Here is a 16,786-nt window from a genome sequence, read left to right on the forward strand (position 1 = left end):
ACTTGGATAAACCACTCTTTTGTTACTGGAGAGTAAGAGGCTTGACTTGAGGGTATAGGGGGTTGTGAGGGGTCGGATCTAGTGACCAGCTCACCTCCATTCTCCCCAAACCTCCCCTGCAGGCTTGCCCTTTGTCCTTCTCTGACATGGGGGTTTGGGGAGTTTGTCTCTGGCCAAGTTGGCCAGTGGGATTGTTGATGGCTTAGAGCTGACCAAGGCACCGAGTGTCCTCGCCGATTCAGAGGCTGGCGAGCGCTCTCGTGCCTGGCACAGTGCTGGATGCTGTGAGGTGAGGCAGAGGGAGATGAAGATGCAAGAAACACAGGTCCTGGCCCTAGTGGGAACAATCCGATTATGGAAAGTAACTTATTCCTGAGTAACTGATGAAAGATGAGGCCACAGGAGAATCCGGGGGGCAGGGGGAGGGTTGGAGGGAGGTGGAGGGAAGGGGGACTGGGAGGGGCTCTGTGGGGCACAAGGCACTCAGGAGAGGTGAGTGCAGATGGACTGCCCAGCCTGAGCTCAATCTGCCCGGTGGAGTGACTGGGACATGCACCTCGGGGCCTGTGTCCAGGCTCTTTGCTGATCCTCTGTACTGCCTCGTGCTGGCAGTCTTGCCCAGATTTATATCCAGATTCACTAACTGTGGTTTTCGGTCACCGTGACCTCCTCCCCCACCCCATTATTCTGGTAAATCAGGTCGCTCTTTGCTCTGTGCGCTCTTTGAGGACCAGGGGAGGGCTGGGGAATTTTGCTGAACGCAAAAGCTCATCTGGCAGAGGGCAGTGGGTTGGTGCATTGCGATGGCTCAGGCAGGTCTGAACACAGGCCTCAGAGCAGACTGTGGGTCCAGATATCAGGCCACGTGGCAACCGTTCAGGGCAGCTGCTGGCTCAGGCCCTTTTGAAAAGTCATGGTACAAGACGTGTCCCAGAAGGGCAGCTCGACCCCGACTCTGCTGTGGGCAACTTCATCGCTTGCCTTATGTCTCAACAGAATGAAAGATGACACTACTGTCAATGACATAGTGTTTATTTAAATCCTGAGGTTAAAAATAAAGACATTCCCAAATGGTGCAGCAGATGCTATAAGGAATATGTTTTGGGATACAAAAGTTCATCACCCCTGCTGTGCAGGTAGCGTGTTGACATTTGATGTGCTTCTGGGTAATTCTTTGGCAGATAAGAATGCGATGGGTTTCCAGACCCGCTATCCCATAAGGCTGCAAGAACTGAGGATTACTCAATTAAAGTGCAATTCCGATTTGGAAGCCATCCAACTGAGGCTTCACTGTTGCTCTGCAGCCACCAGGGGCAGGATCATCTCTGGATAACACTCGTCCTAAGGTTCTAAGGAAGCCTTTTTATCAGAAATGCCTCCCCAAATTTAAAGATGTACTTTATTATTTTGAAAAAGTGCTTAAGAGAGAAAAGGCATTAACTCAGTCTTTCCTGTTTCCTTGGAAGAAGCACAATGAAAAGAGAGAAACTTACCGAAGGTTCCACTGAAAAGTACATTTCAGGTAAGCATTTTGTAAATGTGGATGGCTGACTCCAGTCTCTGGGCAACCCTTGGTTCTGAGCATCACAGATGGTGGCTCTGCTGATTCTCAAAACTCTGAGTCAAGGATGGGATTCTCCCATGTAGAGTCACCAAGGTGGGCTTCTGAAATTGAAACTCCTATAAAACCATGGCAGTGGACATCTCACCAGTATCATAAAACAGATTGAGATTTCATCCCCAAATGGGGATTTCTTTACATGTGAGTCTGGAATGACTTCACCACCGAAGGTGAGTGACAACTGAAAATTGCCAGAAAAACCATCCCCTCTATTTCTGAACTACATAGTGTAGCTTTTCATGTCTACTTTCTAAACCCTATGTGGTGTTTCAGTTCCAGATTCCTGCTTGAGAATTTCCTTGCCTGCTCTTGGTCCTGTAGACCTGGAGTGGGTGGGCTCCAGCCAGAAGCGCTCTGCAGAGGCCACGCTTCCTCCCAAACGCCCTTCCTTGAGGTTCATGAGTGTGCCTGACAGAGGCTGTGTTCATGGGCGAGGGTGATCAGTGGCTTCTGAGACAGTGGTGAGCAAGGTGGCTGGTATCAATACTAAAGAGTGACGGTTATTCAGAAAGCTGGGCCATCAAGGGGCTGCTGGGGTTTTGTTTTTGCTTTTAAATAGTGATCTGAGACCCCAAGGATGTTTCCTCCTTCTTGACTTCTAGTGTAATTCAGTCTACTGGGTGGAGCCACCACTTTCAATAGCTGTCCTTCATTGTCGTTTGCATTACAAAAAAAATACTGCAACCCCAAAGCCTCAGTAAAATTGGGAACCTGTTTAAAATAAGAAAGCTATTTATAGAAGCCATACCTAAATATGGCTGCAAGCATATCTGCAGCCATACATATTCTCTAGCCGCATAGCGCACAGCAAACCTGAGCGCGCACAGCAAAGGAACAAAGGACAAGAGTCCATTCAACACAAAAAATAAATATGCTGCAGAAGCGGGGTGTGACCGGGGGGGGGTCGGGGGGCAGGTCTCTGAACACAGCAAAGGCCTTTTTGCACAACTGCAGTCACCTTTTGTTGTGGGGCCACTAGGGGCCCACGCGCTCCTGCAGGAGTGGCTCTGGGTTGGCTTCACAAGAGCCAAGTGATTTTTTAAGCTACAGTTGGGCTGAGTGACAGAGGTTCAGAATCGGCCTCAGATGGAATGTTCCAGGCCTTTCGCAGGAAACACATCAGCTACTCTCGAAACGCTGGTTCTAGCTGCAGGTGACGGTGGTGATACCAGCAGAAGGCCATCAGCTTGGCCAGTCTCCACGGTATCCTGGGAAAGCTAAGCACTCAAACCAAGATCCCAGACTGCTCTGGGTTTTGTTAGTTTCTCTCATGTGGTAGACTAGCTACACCTGACTATCCAAGAGGGTGGGTGGCTTTAAAGGCAGGATAATTCGCCCTGGAACAACCTATAGGCTGTGTGGCCCCCTGTGAGGACAAGCACGAGGCTAGGAGGTCTCTGGGGGCCTGGCTATTTCCGTTTTGGTGCTGAGCGCTGTCAGGACCTTGCTCGAGGAGATGCTAGAGACGTGGCTTTCTGCCACAGGCGGCTGCTCCCAGGAAAGACAGCACAAGAGGTCCAGCTTTTCTCTGTGCTAATCTCTCTGAAGGTTCTGTTCACCATGTCCCAAACCCCACTTAAAGTGACTGGGAGTGCCTAAGTCTCCTGTTTAAATCAAAGTTCGGAATCGATCGCCAAAGTCATTTCCTCCTGCCGCTGCCCCACAAGTCCTCTCTGCTGGTGCATGGTGGGTGTGGGGTCTGAGCTGAACTTGGCCTGGGGTTCCTGACCCATTCTCCAGCTCTCAGAACTGGTCAGACCAGGCTTGTGAACCACGAGATAAAGCTTAGAGGTGGTGTGGCTTGGCCTAGTCACCAGACTAGCTGGAGGGCTGGCTGGGCCCAACACTCAGACCCACAGTCACCCTGCCCGGCGCCCTCTCCCTGTCCCCAGCCAAGGTGGGCTGCTTTGTCAGATGTTCTACTCACTGTGAAAAGTACCTGGGACCTGACTGCCCTGTGAACAGGGCACAAAAAGGCCGTCAAAGGTGAGCCCTCTGTGGTGGGAGAAGAGGGCCACAGAGAACAGGAAGACTATCTCCTTCTCTCGTCCTGGAAAAGGACAGAGGATTCATTTGCCCCAGAGGGAGGCAGCTCACAGGTGTCAGGTGCAGGCTGAGCAGCAGGAAGTGGGCAAATGGGGTGTGGGGAATCTGGTAGGTGGGGAGGGGGGACCAAGAGGTGTGCAAAGAGCAGATTCATGAATTATGCCTGTTGACACTTGAGTTACCAAAGACTTTTGTTAAGAAGCCCCAATTTTTAAAAGTGGTTCCTACCCTGATTTACGATCTTCAGTAAACATATCTGCAGGTGAGGCAGAAGCTCTTATTGATATAAACAAAGACAGGCTGTCGGCTAAGGAGTGAGCCCTATAGGCTGATGCACAACCCTGCGTTCTGGTCATGGCGTTGACATTACCCAGCATCTGGGCTCTGGCCGTCCGTAGACAGACAGCACTGCAGGCCCTCAGTAGGTGGGTTCTGTTCCCTGGATTAGCTTCAATTCTGACTCTTAGGGTGATGTTTTGAGCCGTTGAGAGGTCTGGCTGAGTGAAGGGCTTTGCTTGCGGACAGAATTGCCCAGACAGAAGGGCCAGGAGGCAAGTGCAGCTGGAGGACCCTCTGAAATGGCTGAGTTCTGGAGCAGCCCTGGACTCACGGGGCAGGAAGGGACAGGAGCATGATGGAGGAGGCTGGTTGGGATCTTCGGTGGGCCCCTGGGTGCCCCGACCTCCTTTTCCTGGGAGGACTCGAGGGCCCCACAGGGTCTGGCCAGGGCATCCCAGCTCATGGTCACCCATGATGCGTGGCCCCAGGCTGGGCACAGGGGGGCCATGTCTCTCCCTGAGCAGAAGTTGGGATCCTCTCTCGCCTGGGAAACTCTCCACAGGAGGCCTGGAACCAAGTGTGCCCCCAGGAGAGGCCAGTGGTCTCCTGAGTCTTTGAAACTTTGGCATAGTGTCCCTCTGGGTGTGAGGACAATGGAAACGTTGCTTGAGCCCTTAGAAGCCACAGGGCTAAGAGTGACGTGCGTGGTGCTGAGTGCGAGGAACCCAGCTCCAAGGGCAGCCAAGGGCCCGCTGCACAGTGGATCTTGATGGCTTCAGAGCAGCTGGTTGCTGTTTTTTGGGTTTTGTAAATGCTTTATGTGACAGGAGAGGAAGAGTAGTGTTTCCTGTGGGTAATGGGAAACTATTAACATGCACGTGCTTGAGGCTACGGGAAATCACTTCCATCGTAGATCACAGGCCGGTCAACCGTTAAGTGATAAAATACTTTCTTGGAGACAAACCTGAGGAAACAGAAATGGAAAAGGAGGTGTTACCTTGAGGGCTAAAAGCCCGAGGGGCAGCAGCTGCAGTGACCTGGCACGGCGAGTCTTTGTGCAGAGACCTCTGCTCGCAGGCTGGGGCGTCTTGCAGAATATGCGGACTCTTCCAGGCCCCCTCACCCCCACTTCCTGTCTGTCTAGCAGAGACATCTCCCTGCAAAGTATCAGGGGTCTTGGGACACTGCCACAGACTCTCCTGGGGCTTGGGCGCAGAAAGGCCCATTTGGTCTCACACTGTGAAGCCCCGCCCCCGCTTGCCTTGCTGCTCTGAAGCAGTCCCGGGGGTCTCCGGGGTCTAGGTGGTCTGGACTGCACTGGGGAAGTGAATGGAGCAGGCATGGAGAGGACATATACGGTGGAAGTGAGCCTGGATTTCTTTCTGCCTGGGCATCGAAATCCATTTTGCTGTCCATGCTTTGGAAGTCTCGAGTTGGCCCCTGAGATGACCTCAGTGGATTAAGGCCAGAGTGTGTCACTGCACCACGGCCGCTTCTAATGATAACTGCGGGCCAGCCTGGGGCTGCACTCTGCCCTCAACATGCCTCTACCGGCCTCTCCGTCAACACACAGTGGGGCTCTGTGAGGTAGTAAAAATGCTGGCTGCCACTTCAGAGGAAACTGGGGTTCAACTAAAACCCACAGAGGGAAGAGCAGAGCCTGTGCCTGGCTGGCCTCCACCCAGTTTCCTAACTGCTGCCCCAGAGGGGCTGAGGCCCACGTCCAGTCCGAAAGCAGCTCTCTGGACACGCTGGGCCTGTGCCCGAGAGTCCTGCTAACTCAAGGTGTGTTCATGTTCATAGGGGGTGGGGGTGGGGGGAGGGGAAGGAGTGGGGCAAGGTGGGAAGCCCATTCTTCTAACCTCTCCCTTGGTAGACGCCCACGGCCACAAGCCCTGAGAGTTCAAGGCCTGGAGGCGGTGAGGGGGTGGCACTCTAGCTTTCCCTTAGAGTGTCCTATTAAGTTATTCCCAGCCTATTAAGTGGGCTTGGAAGGGCGCCCATGTGGAGGGATGTGGCCGCTAGCTCAAGGTCCTGCTCAGAGAGGATGTGGCTGGGTGCTGACAAGACAGGTCTTATAAAAGAGGCAAGCCCCAATTAAGGGCTTACGCTGAAGCAGAAGACATAAAAGGGACAGGTGCCCAGCAACCTGTCTCACGTCTCCATGACGTAGGCCCCTGGCTCACAGCAGATGCTCAACCAATGGTGGTCCTCTATCCTACTTCCTTTCTTGGCCGCCCCTCCAGCCTTATCTCCCTACATCCCCATCCTCCTGCCCCGCAAGCCCTACACTCCTGGATCTGCATCTGGTGCTTTGAAACAGTGCTTCCCAAAGATGGTACCTGCTGCTCCACTCCCATGACAGGAGGGCCCAGGGGCCTCACCTCAGAGCTCTGGTCCTCACAGCTCTGGTCTCAAACTTTAGCCTTCATTCCTTCGCTTCTCTCTCATCCATCCATCCATCCATCCACCTAATCCTTCCACTATATTTACTGGGCTCTTCTCTGGTCTGGGCAGTGGGAATCTGGACAGCAGAGAGGCAGAAGAGCGTCCCGGGTAAGAGCCTAGAGTCTGCAGCCTGGCCACCTGGGTTCAAATCCAGCTCCACCACCAGCTGTGTGACTTGGGATTGTCACTCTTCTATCCTTCTGGTCCTCAGTCCCTTAGTAGTAACACAAGGAGAAAGACAGTCCCTATTGCATGAGGCTGATGTGGGGCTGAAGTGAGTAAGTAAGAGCAGAGGGCGGAGAACACACCTGCCATGTGGCGAGAGTCTGTAAGTATTAGCCTGTGTGTTACACAGTCTATAACAGACACTGGAACACCAAGGCATAGGTCTAAAATCAAAGAACTACTGATGATAAGCTACTGATAATTAAATAACTTCTTTTAAACATCCACCTCTGTTCTTGGGACCAGGTGCCAGGTGGATTCCTCTGGATGCTGATAAATGAGGTGGCCCCTACCTGGAAAAGGTGTTGTCGAAGATGAGCATGTAGATGCCTGGTGTGCGGACCTTGAGCTGGCCCTGGATGTTCTCCTTGTGGGAATTGCATCGGGTTGTGGGAATGAGCACCTGGGAGACAAAGCAGATAGGAAAAGTGAAACAGAAGCTGAGAGGGCACCATGGATCCTCTGGGCAGACTCTGTATCTTGGAGAAGGAAACTGAGGCCCAGGGAAGCTGAGTGCCTGCCTCGTCTAAGGTCACAGCTGAGCAGGGTTGGGGCTGAGATCAGCCCCCAGGATCGGTGGGGTACCTTCCACATGCCCTGGGGGGGTCGATAACTTGAGATAGTGGCGAGGCTGTAGACACGAGTTTCATCCAGAATCACGAATTGGTCAGCATCCCAAAAGAATGGTCCTCCAGCCTCCTCTGACCATGGCCAGTGACAGAACGCTCCACCATCCAGAGGAACAGCCCCCTTCTGGCTTCAGGAAGGTGAGGCTTATTCTAGGTGAAATCCTGCCTGGCTCTTTCCTTTGCGCAGGTGCTGCTACCCTTGGGGGTCTCACAGGACAGGCCGAGCCCTCTTTCCACACTTTGTGAAGCTGCTGGGCCCCAGGCTGACCACCCCTGGCTCCACCCGTGGCTTCTCACTTGGCCCCAGTCGGTCCATATGCCTCAGAGCCCTTTCATCTTTCCAAGTCTCCTGCTTCCTCTCTATCTCCTCTGAGAATGAGAAATTAATCCCAGGAGACATTTATTTTCTAAGGGCCTCACTGTCAGAGGCCAAATCTGAGCAAATGCTGTGAGCTGGACAGGGCCAGGGCTGGGGTCTTTCGATGGCCAACCTCTTTCCCATGGGCAGAGTCTTCAACCTGTTAGCCAGCTAAGATACTTTAAAATTGAAGATATGACAGGAATGAACACAAGAGCCAACCAAAATTAAAAACATTTTTTTGAAGGGACAAGCTCTTAGAGACACTTAGAGACAAGACCCTCTAAGGGGTCTTAGAGGGTCTTGTCTCATTAAGCATCCATAAGCCTCCCATTTGGGACTACATATAAATGGTCACGCAGACCATGTAACATCTCAGCGACGGGTTCCTAAGATGGTGAGCTGCCCCACAATGTAAAAATCTTCATTCTCTACAAAATTAAATGTTGCTCCTTTTTTGGAAATTCAATTTTTGTTAAATTTAGTTTTAATTTTTTCCTATTAAACATTTTTCAACCTGTGCAAAATGACTGACTCCAAAATAGTTATAAAGATGTGGTTACTTTTTCAACTCAAACTTGAATACAGCTACCTGTTTCCTGAAACACTACATGGTGGCCACAAAGTTCCCAGAGTGAAGTAAGTTCCCACAAAAGGCTCTGCTGCCCTTAAGGATCTTGTGGTTTAATGGTGACAACAGATAAAAAAAACATTCAATTATGTTGGGTGAGACTGTCACGAGGGGTCTACCAGGGAGGGGTGCCTATCCCAGCCTCTGGGTGGGAGGGAGGAGAGGCAGAATCAGGGAAGACTTCCTGGAAGAGGCAACACTGAGCTTGGACAACTTAGCTAGTTATAGGGAGCTCTGGCAGCTCCAGGCAGCAGGGACAACATATTCAAAAGCATGGGAGAATGGCTAAGATTTACCCTCTCAAGTAACAACCAAAACCAACAAAATATACAAAACAGTTTTTAAGACACTGTACATCAGGCAATGATGGACAGTGATCTGTGAGAGAACAAGGTGAGCCCTGCAACTGCCCTAGTTTACTGCTTTGAGAGGAAAAGAGAACAACAAGCAGATGGAACAAATAAAAAACAGTAAGATGAGAGACTCAAACCTAACCTTATTGACAATCACATTAAATGTAAGTAGGCTAAACATCCCAATTGAAAGGCATGTATTATCAGGTTGGATAAAAGCAAGCCCCAACCCCAACATGCCTACAAGAAATACAATTTAAATGTAAAGATACAAAGAAGTTGAAAGGATGTAAGAAGATATACCATGTTAACACTAGTCAAAAGAAAGAGGGATTGACTATATTAATATCAAAGTAGATTTTTACATCAAAGAATGTGGCCAGGGACAGTTTCATAATGATAAAGATGTCAATTTCATCAAGGGGACAAAACAATCCTAAACATTTATGCCCCTAATGACAGAGCTTCAACACATATGAAGCAAAAAGTGGTAGAGTTACAAGGAGAAATAGAATAAATTCATAATTATAGTTGGATATTTTAATGTCCCTCAATAATTGATGAAATAAGTAGGCAGGAACTCAGTAAGGAAATAGAAGAACACTATCAACTGACTTGATCTAACTGATATGTATAGAACACTCCACCCAACAATAGCAGAACACACATGCTTTTCAAGTGTACTTGAAACATTCACCAGGTAGGCCATATTCTAGGCCATTAAAAAAAAAAAAACCCAAAACTTACATTTAAAAGGATTCAAACTATACAAAGTGCATTTTCTGACAATGGAATTAAGTAAGAAAAAAAAAAGCAGTTGCCTGGAAAATCCCAAAATATTTGGAAGCTAAATAACATACGGGTCAGAGAGAAGTCAAGAGGGAGATCCCAAAGGCATGCGAGAGAGAGATAGCACACAGTATGTTCCTGACACCACAGTACATGTGCTCTGGCAGGAAGCTGGTGGTGGTGAGGGAGTAGGACGGGCCCAAGACAAGCCTGGAAGGGACAAAGATGCATGAGGACCTACTATGCATGGGCTCTGTGGCAGCTGCTTCTTATCAAGTTCCATTAATGTTCTACAATATTCTAATTCCACTGGGGACTGAGAATCCTGGGAGGCTGGGTGGTTGGGTCTGTTCCCGTGATGCATAACCTAAAAATTCTGAGCCTGGCCTAAGATACTTCAGCAACCACATGTAGGAGGAAGTGCTGGGGAGAAAGGCTTGCTGTTTACACAGGGACGCCTGTGTGCCCCGCACCTCAAGCTTCCCACACACTACTTTGATTACAAAGCAAAACCCAAGAGCTTGTTAAGGCAGGTCCTCTGAAGAGGACATGTGTAAGATAATACTCTTCATTTCTTTAAACAGTCTACTCTATGGACTTTTGGTTCATTCCAGCTGCTGTTTTTTCTACCACGGTCAAAATCTGTAAGACTGATTTTAAAATCAATCAATCAAAACGTCTAGGGGAGATTAACGAAGGCTCTGGTGTCAAAGCCCATACAGCAGAGGTGACGGGAGATGACTGGGGTCTCATGTAACCCTGAGTGAGACAGGTCTCTGTGCTGTGTGAGCTCTGGGGGCGTCTCGCATCAGCCTCCAGTGCTTGGGCGCCCATGACCTGATGTAAGTGACATATCTGCAAAACAGTCCAAGTTGGTTTTACTGCTTTCTCGAGGGACTCTAGTGACCTGGCGGCCTGGTGCAGAGCCAGGGTTCTATGTTAAATGGAAAAAGTCAGTCTCAAAAGGCCACATATTGCATGATTCCATTCACATGAAATGTCCAGAACCGGGAATCTGTAAGGACAGAAGGTAGGTTGGTGGTTGCTGGGTGGAGGTTGGGGAGTGACTGCTAATGGGCACAGGGTTTCTTTTTGTTTTGGGGGATGATGAAAATGATCTAAAATCAGACAGTGGTGATGGTTACACAACTCTGTGAATAATACTGAAATAACAGTGAATTGCACATTTTAAATGGGTGAATTATATGGTGTGTAAATTATACCTCAATAAAGCTGTTTAAAAAATCAAGGGTCCTTGCTCCCAGTAGCCTAAGGCAGGCCTCTGAGCTTCTCTGGCCAAAGAGAGAGGCAGGGCCTTGGTCTTCTTCCCTGATTTGTCCCAGGCTTCAGGGCAGCAGTCTGCACATGGGTAGCCTCAAGTCCTTGATTTACCGCTTCTTTCGTCAAGTGCTTCCCAAAGTCACAGTCTCTAATCTCAGTGTCAAGGCATGGCCTTGATAGAGGAGGTCCCTCTGGAGAGAGGGTGGTCCCGAGTGGGAGTGTCTGACATGCCCCTAGAGACGGGACTGGCCTTCCATGCTGTTCCCTCCACCTGTACGCTTTTCCTCTAACCCATGTCCCCCTGCCATCCCCTCCCCACAGCTTTTCTTGGTTTGGCCCAAGAGTCTCCTGCCCCGATCACTGCTCCCCAGGTTACGTGTCTGCCCCCCACCCCCAAGTGCCACCCCACCACGACAGTCACCACCTGGAATCACAGTTGTTTCTTTCTTTTTTCCCCCACAGTTGTTTTTTAAATAAGGTCTCTCTCTGATCACACCATGAGCTCCTCAAGGGCAGATCTCATGCTGTTCCTTCTCTCTTTATCCCCAGTGGGCCCACCCTACAGAGCCCAGTATACAGCGTACACTAAATGGTTGTGAACAGAGTGCAAGTACACAGCATAGCTCCTCATGCCTGAACCTCCACAATCACGAAACCTGAGTGTTGCAATTTGCACTATGTCCCATTGTTCCCAATAAGGTCCAGTCTGGTCAGGGCATCATACGGGGAGGCCCCAGGATAGATGCTAAAGGTGTGAGCCTGGATGTAGATTCTCCAGGTTGATGTCTGTACAGGACCACAGGCAGACATCACAGCCATCCCCACAGCTGGCTGGTGACAGTTGCGCCTGTGACGGCAGAGGAGCACCTGAGCACCGTTCTCACCCACCCTGCAGATGGGCTCCTTCTGCCCCCTGGCGTCCACTGTGGGAAAGACAATGGTAACCATATCCTTCAGGCAATAAGGGAGCCAGAGATGAGGATGGCTCCTGGGCGTCTCTGAGCTCCTGATTCCTGGGAGGAACCACACAGGTCTCCCAGGGCCATGAGGATTAGGCTGGTGAGTGACTGAGCAAGGAGAGAGGCGTGAAGACCGGATCTAGTCACCTCCCTCTCTCCCTCCCACAAATATCCACCAGTATCTAACGTGGGCAGACACAGTGCGAGGCGCTCGGCGGGCACTGGGAACAGGAGGTGAACAGCGAAGGTGCTGGTGCTGAGTTCCAGGTGGTGCAGCTGGTTGCTAGTGCAGAGCTGAGCAGCACGCTGCTTAAACTGCTGCCCAACCAACTGCCCAGGCAGGCCGCTCTGCACCCGAGTTTCCTCATCAGCAAGGTGGGACTAAGACCTGCCTCGTGGACCGAGACATGTGCCCAGGTGGCAGCAGTGAGCCTGAATCCACTCTCTGACCACAAGCCCAGGACCTCCCGGGTGGACGTTCAGAACCGCTTGGGAAGGAAGGGCTCCAAGGCTACATGTGTGGTGTGGCTGTGAGCCTCCAAAAGGAAAAGAGGGGCAGAGCAGTTTTTAAATAAGCATGAGCACGAGACTCCAATAATCAAGGCCAACTCAGGGGGGCTAGAATCCAATTTAAGGAGTGAATTTGAAGAGGAAGGAAATGACAAAGCAATCTCTATAATAGGCAGATATCACCAGGACAGGGATGGCAGGAGAGCAAACACAGACGGACACACGTCCGCCCATGTGGATACCGAAGCTGGAGCGGCGACCTGTGTGCCAGCATGCCCGAGCCTGGCCCTCCTGGGGCTCTGGGCCTTCCCCAGCCCTCACCGCGAGCCCCTTAGGACACCCAGAGGACCACAAGCGTGAGGGACTAGTGGATGTCATCGCAGAGACTTCACAGAAGGCTTCTTTCACACAACTTCAAATTGCTCCTCTCTAGCTTCATTCTTAGAAAATGGAGATTTTGTATTAAAAGTCTAGGATCTACCTGGAGCTCCAATCCAGCCTGTGTGACTGTCCTCACTATTCCTTCCACTCACAGTGATTCAAATGGAACTCGTGTTTCCACCCAAACCAGCTCTCCCTCCATCATCCCCTGGCACCCTCCCTGCAGAGATTCAGGTGTGGAATTCAGACCCTCCCTCTTCCTCGGCCCACAGTGAATCAGCGCCCCCGGAGGCTGTTCATTGTCCTGTGCTCTGCATCCTACTCCATCCTTTCTACTCTTCTTCCCCTTGAGCTACACCAGTGGCTCTCAACCTTGATTGCCCACTGGGACCATCTAAGGATGCCTGGATCCCCCTTAGAGATTCTGGTTTAGTGGTCTGGGGTGGGGACTCAGAAGTGTGTTTTAAAAAGCTTCCCAGGGGCTTCCCTGGTGGCGCAGTGGTTGAGAGTCCGCCTGCCGATGCAGGAGACACGGGTTCGTGCCCCGGACCGGGAAGATCCCACATGCCGCGGAGCGGCTGGGCCCGTGAGCCATGGCCGCTGAGCCTGCGCGTCCGGAGCCTGTGCTCCGCAACCGGAGAGGCCACAACAGTGAGAGGCCCGCCTACCGCAAAAAAAAAAAAAAAAAAAAAGCTTCCCAGGGCTTCCCTGGTGGTGCAGTGGTTAAGAATCCGCCTGCCAATGCAGGGGACATGGGTTCGAGCCCTGGTCCGGGAAGATCCCACATGCCGCGGAGCAACTAAGCCTGTGAGCCACAACTACTGAGCCTGCACTCTAGAGCCTGTGAGCCACAACTACTGAGCCTGTGAGCCACAACTACTGAGCCTGTGTGCCACAACTACTGAAGCCCGCATGCCTAGAGCCCGTGCTCCGCAACAAGAGAAGCCACTGCGATGAGAAGCCCGTGCACCGCAATGAAGAGTAGACCCCGCTCGCCGCAACTAGAGGAAGCATGCACACAGCAATGAAGACCCAATACAGCCAAAAATAAATAAAATTAAAAAATAAATAAATTTATTTTAAAAAAAGCTTCCCAGGTGTTTCTAATGTGTGGCCAAGGTTGAGAACTATGGTCCCGGCCACTGTCAATGTCCCATGTTTAGAATGTCTTAGTATTCTAAGAACTGGTATCTGCCACGAAGATTTCCAGCCCACCCAAGTGACACAATGGCTATGAGCCTCTACTGACCTTTCTGAGGTGAGATGCTGAACACCCTAAGCTCATAACCAGAAGCAAAGATCTTGGTCCCCACCTCCCATGGTGACCCGTTCTTGCTCCGCATGGCTCTGTTAAAGAAATGATCCTTAAACTGAGTCACACATCTGTATTCCTTTCAGTTTCACCTACCGACCTATTCTAAGGTCAGTCTGAAGCTGACCCAGGAGCAGGACTTCAGACATTAGAAGGCAGCTCTCCTCCCCCAGGCTGGACAAGCCCGGGTGTGTTGCCTGCTCTGCATGATGCAACCCAGGGGGGTTTCCCACTCTGGTCTCTCTGTGCCCCTCTCAGAACATCCCAGATAAGCTCTGCCCGGGGAATCCTGCTGGCAGGGAGATGGCCTCACCTTACATTGATCCAGCGGCGTGTCCTCCGCCTCCCGGTACACCACACTGAAGGAGATACTCTTGGGGTCGGAGGAGAAGACCCAGCTGATGGTGAGGCCTGCCTCGGCCACAGTGATGGGGATGAGGCTATAGGTACTGGACCTCACAAACAGCTCCCTGTTGCCCTCCCCGAAGTTGGCGATCTCTTCCACCGTGAGGGGTAATTTTATCCTAAAATACAAATGCAGAGAGGGACTTGATCAAAGCAGGGAAAGCGTTTGAGTCCACTGGCCAGGTTGTCTGTGACTCCGACATGACTGGAAACCCTGGAGGCTCTTGGGAGGAAAAGCCCTGGGTCCCCATGACTGACACGCTTAAACATGGGAGAATTCTTGATGTGCAGCTCATGCCATCAGATGTTTCCTGAGCACTTACTAGGTGCCTGGCATAGCTCTAGGCACTGGGGACACAGAAGTAAAAAATACAGATGATAATCCTTGCCCGCGAAGAGCTGGTGTGGTCCCTGCAAGCTGGCTGGAACTGAGAGGACAGCCTGGGCTGCTCTGTGCCGCTCAAGGACGGGAAGCGCGTGCCGAGGCCTCAGCTTTCTGCAGCTCTCCTGCAGCTGCCCTGTGGCTCAGCTGTCCACTCTTTCTCTCCCCTTTCTCCTTCCAGTTCCTCGCCTCCCGCTTTTACCTAATTAGCACCAGAAGTAAGCACACGCATCGTTTGAAACCTCCTGCCCTTTCGGTCAGTCATCCCTCTTTTCAGCGGAAATCTGGGGCCTGCCAAAAAATTCCAAGCAGGCACCCTGACTTTTCATAAATGCAAACACCCCAGACTCTTTAATGCAGGGTAGTCTGAGGGCCTTGGGGAGACAGGCTTCTTGGGGCTGTGTCCCTATTCTAACTCTCATTAGCTGGATTAAGAGCCAGTTCCAAAAGTTTAAAGGGTTTAGGGACAGTGAGTTTCTCTGCAGGACCCAGAGAACCCGGTGCTGGTACCTGCCTCGCTTCTCATCTGCCGCAGGGCTCACCCTCATGTCAGCCTCAGGTTCCTCACCTGCAGACAGGGACAACCACGCCTGCCTCTGGCGGGTGTGACAGTTACGTTAGAAGATGAACCTGTGCTGAAGGGCAAAGTCTCCCTGATTAAGTGGTGCCTCCTCCTGCCCAGCAAATCTGGAGGCAGCAGGTGAGCGAGGTCCACGAGGGCAGGGCCTCCAGTGCGGGGTTGCAGCTCAGGAGTGTGCGGCCCTGGACGGTCCCATCTCCTCTCCTCAACTGTGCAAGGGCTACCTCTGCTCGCCAGCTTCTGGTGTTGTCACAAGGGCTATGTGAGGAAGCATGATGCTCCCGTCTACACACGAGGAAGCTAAGATTCAAAAAGAATAAGCAACTCTATCCAGGTCCATACAGGTCTGATCCAAAGCCACTGCCTTTCTACTACACCAAACTGCCTTTCATGAACAAAAATATTACTGTGCCCTTTAACACAGGGGTGGAAACCAAAACTCAGAGAGGGCAGGTAACTTGCCCAAGACTGCACAGCAAATAAGTGGTGGTGTTAAGAATTCTGTTGGCTCCAAAGTCGTAGAGGTGGATGGGAATACTCCCCAAGCTTTGCAAATGAGAAGACTAATCAATGATTAGAAAACCAAAATGCTCTAAGGAACAGCTCTGATACAGGTCATTCACCTGTGTAAAAATTTAATTCCATGGACCATTTTCCCATGTGTTAATTTAAGCTTTATTGCTAATTATAGTAAAAAAAGGTCGTGTCCAATATTTACAATTTTCAAGAATCTGCAAGTAGGCAGAAGGGTCCATTTTGGAAAAGAGGTCTCTTACAACATGGCAATCTTGCTGCATTACTTACTCTGACAGGGTGCCCCACTAATGCTGGGTCATTTCATAATTTTACATTCCAGAATTCTCCCCTTGCACCGAGTTACTTGGATTGTGCCTTTAATCTTTTTTACCTTTCTAGACCTCATCTGTTCAGTGAGAGGACAATTCTCGGTCTCGCCAAAGGAGATGCTAATAAAAAGAAATCAAGGGTTTGCCATCTCTGCTCAAATATAATCTTAAATAAGTCTGTTGTCCATAAGACTCACATCATAAATGTAAATTCAACTGGTCTCCCTACTTCTGTCCCTTCATAGTCATTCTCCACATGGCAACTAGAGTGACTCCTTTTATAATGTAAATTATATTAAGTCACACTTCTGTTCCAAATCTAATTTTAAAGCTCCCATTCCCCTCAGATTAAAAGCCAGGGTCCTTACAATGGCCAAGAAGGCCTGATGTGACGTGGGCCCTGTTCCCTCTCTGACCCAGTCTCCTTCCCTATTTCTGCTTCAGTCACACTGACCCTATCCCTATTCCTTAAACACACCAGACACCATCCTGCCCCAGGGCCTTTGCACTGACTGTTCCTTCTGCCTGAATGCTGTCCCTCTCATATCTGCATGAAAACTCCTTCAAGTCTTACCTTCTTAGCGTTTTCTATTTAAAATTGCAACCCCACAAACGTATGGACACCAAGGGGGAAAAGCAGGCGTGGGGTGGTGGTGACGGTAGTGGTGGTGGGATGAACTGGGAGATTGGGATTGACATATATACACTAGTATGTATAAAATAGATAACTAATTAAAAAAATTAAGAAAAAA

General features: G+C 50.6%; 1 protein-coding gene across 3 annotated transcripts in view; it reads right to left on the reverse strand.

The window, feature by feature from the left end:
* Positions 1–1,016: 1,016 nt before the first annotated feature.
* FYCO1 (FYVE and coiled-coil domain autophagy adaptor 1) overlaps positions 1,017–16,786 on the reverse strand; it is an 86,111-nt gene continuing 70,341 nt past the window's right edge. Inside the window, exons 16-19 of one of the 3 annotated variants that reach the window (XM_033864723.2) lie at positions 14,136–14,346; positions 6,913–7,022; positions 6,331–6,470; positions 1,017–4,910 (exon numbers count right to left, since the gene is read on the reverse strand). In XM_033864723.2, coding sequence (XP_033720614.1) covers positions 6,368–6,470; positions 6,913–7,022; positions 14,136–14,346 — 424 coding nt within the window. In that variant the 3' untranslated portion in view covers positions 1,017–4,910; positions 6,331–6,367. Of the gene's footprint in view, positions 4,911–6,330; positions 6,471–6,586; positions 6,609–6,912; positions 7,023–14,135; positions 14,347–16,786 lie in introns of those variants that run through there. The other 2 variants (XM_033864724.2, XM_033864725.2) reach the window with 2 other exon arrangements.

Source organism: Tursiops truncatus, chromosome 10 (assembly GCF_011762595.2).
Source record: "Tursiops truncatus isolate mTurTru1 chromosome 10, mTurTru1.mat.Y, whole genome shotgun sequence".
In the NCBI taxonomy this organism is placed as follows: domain Eukaryota; kingdom Metazoa; phylum Chordata; class Mammalia; order Artiodactyla; family Delphinidae; genus Tursiops; species Tursiops truncatus.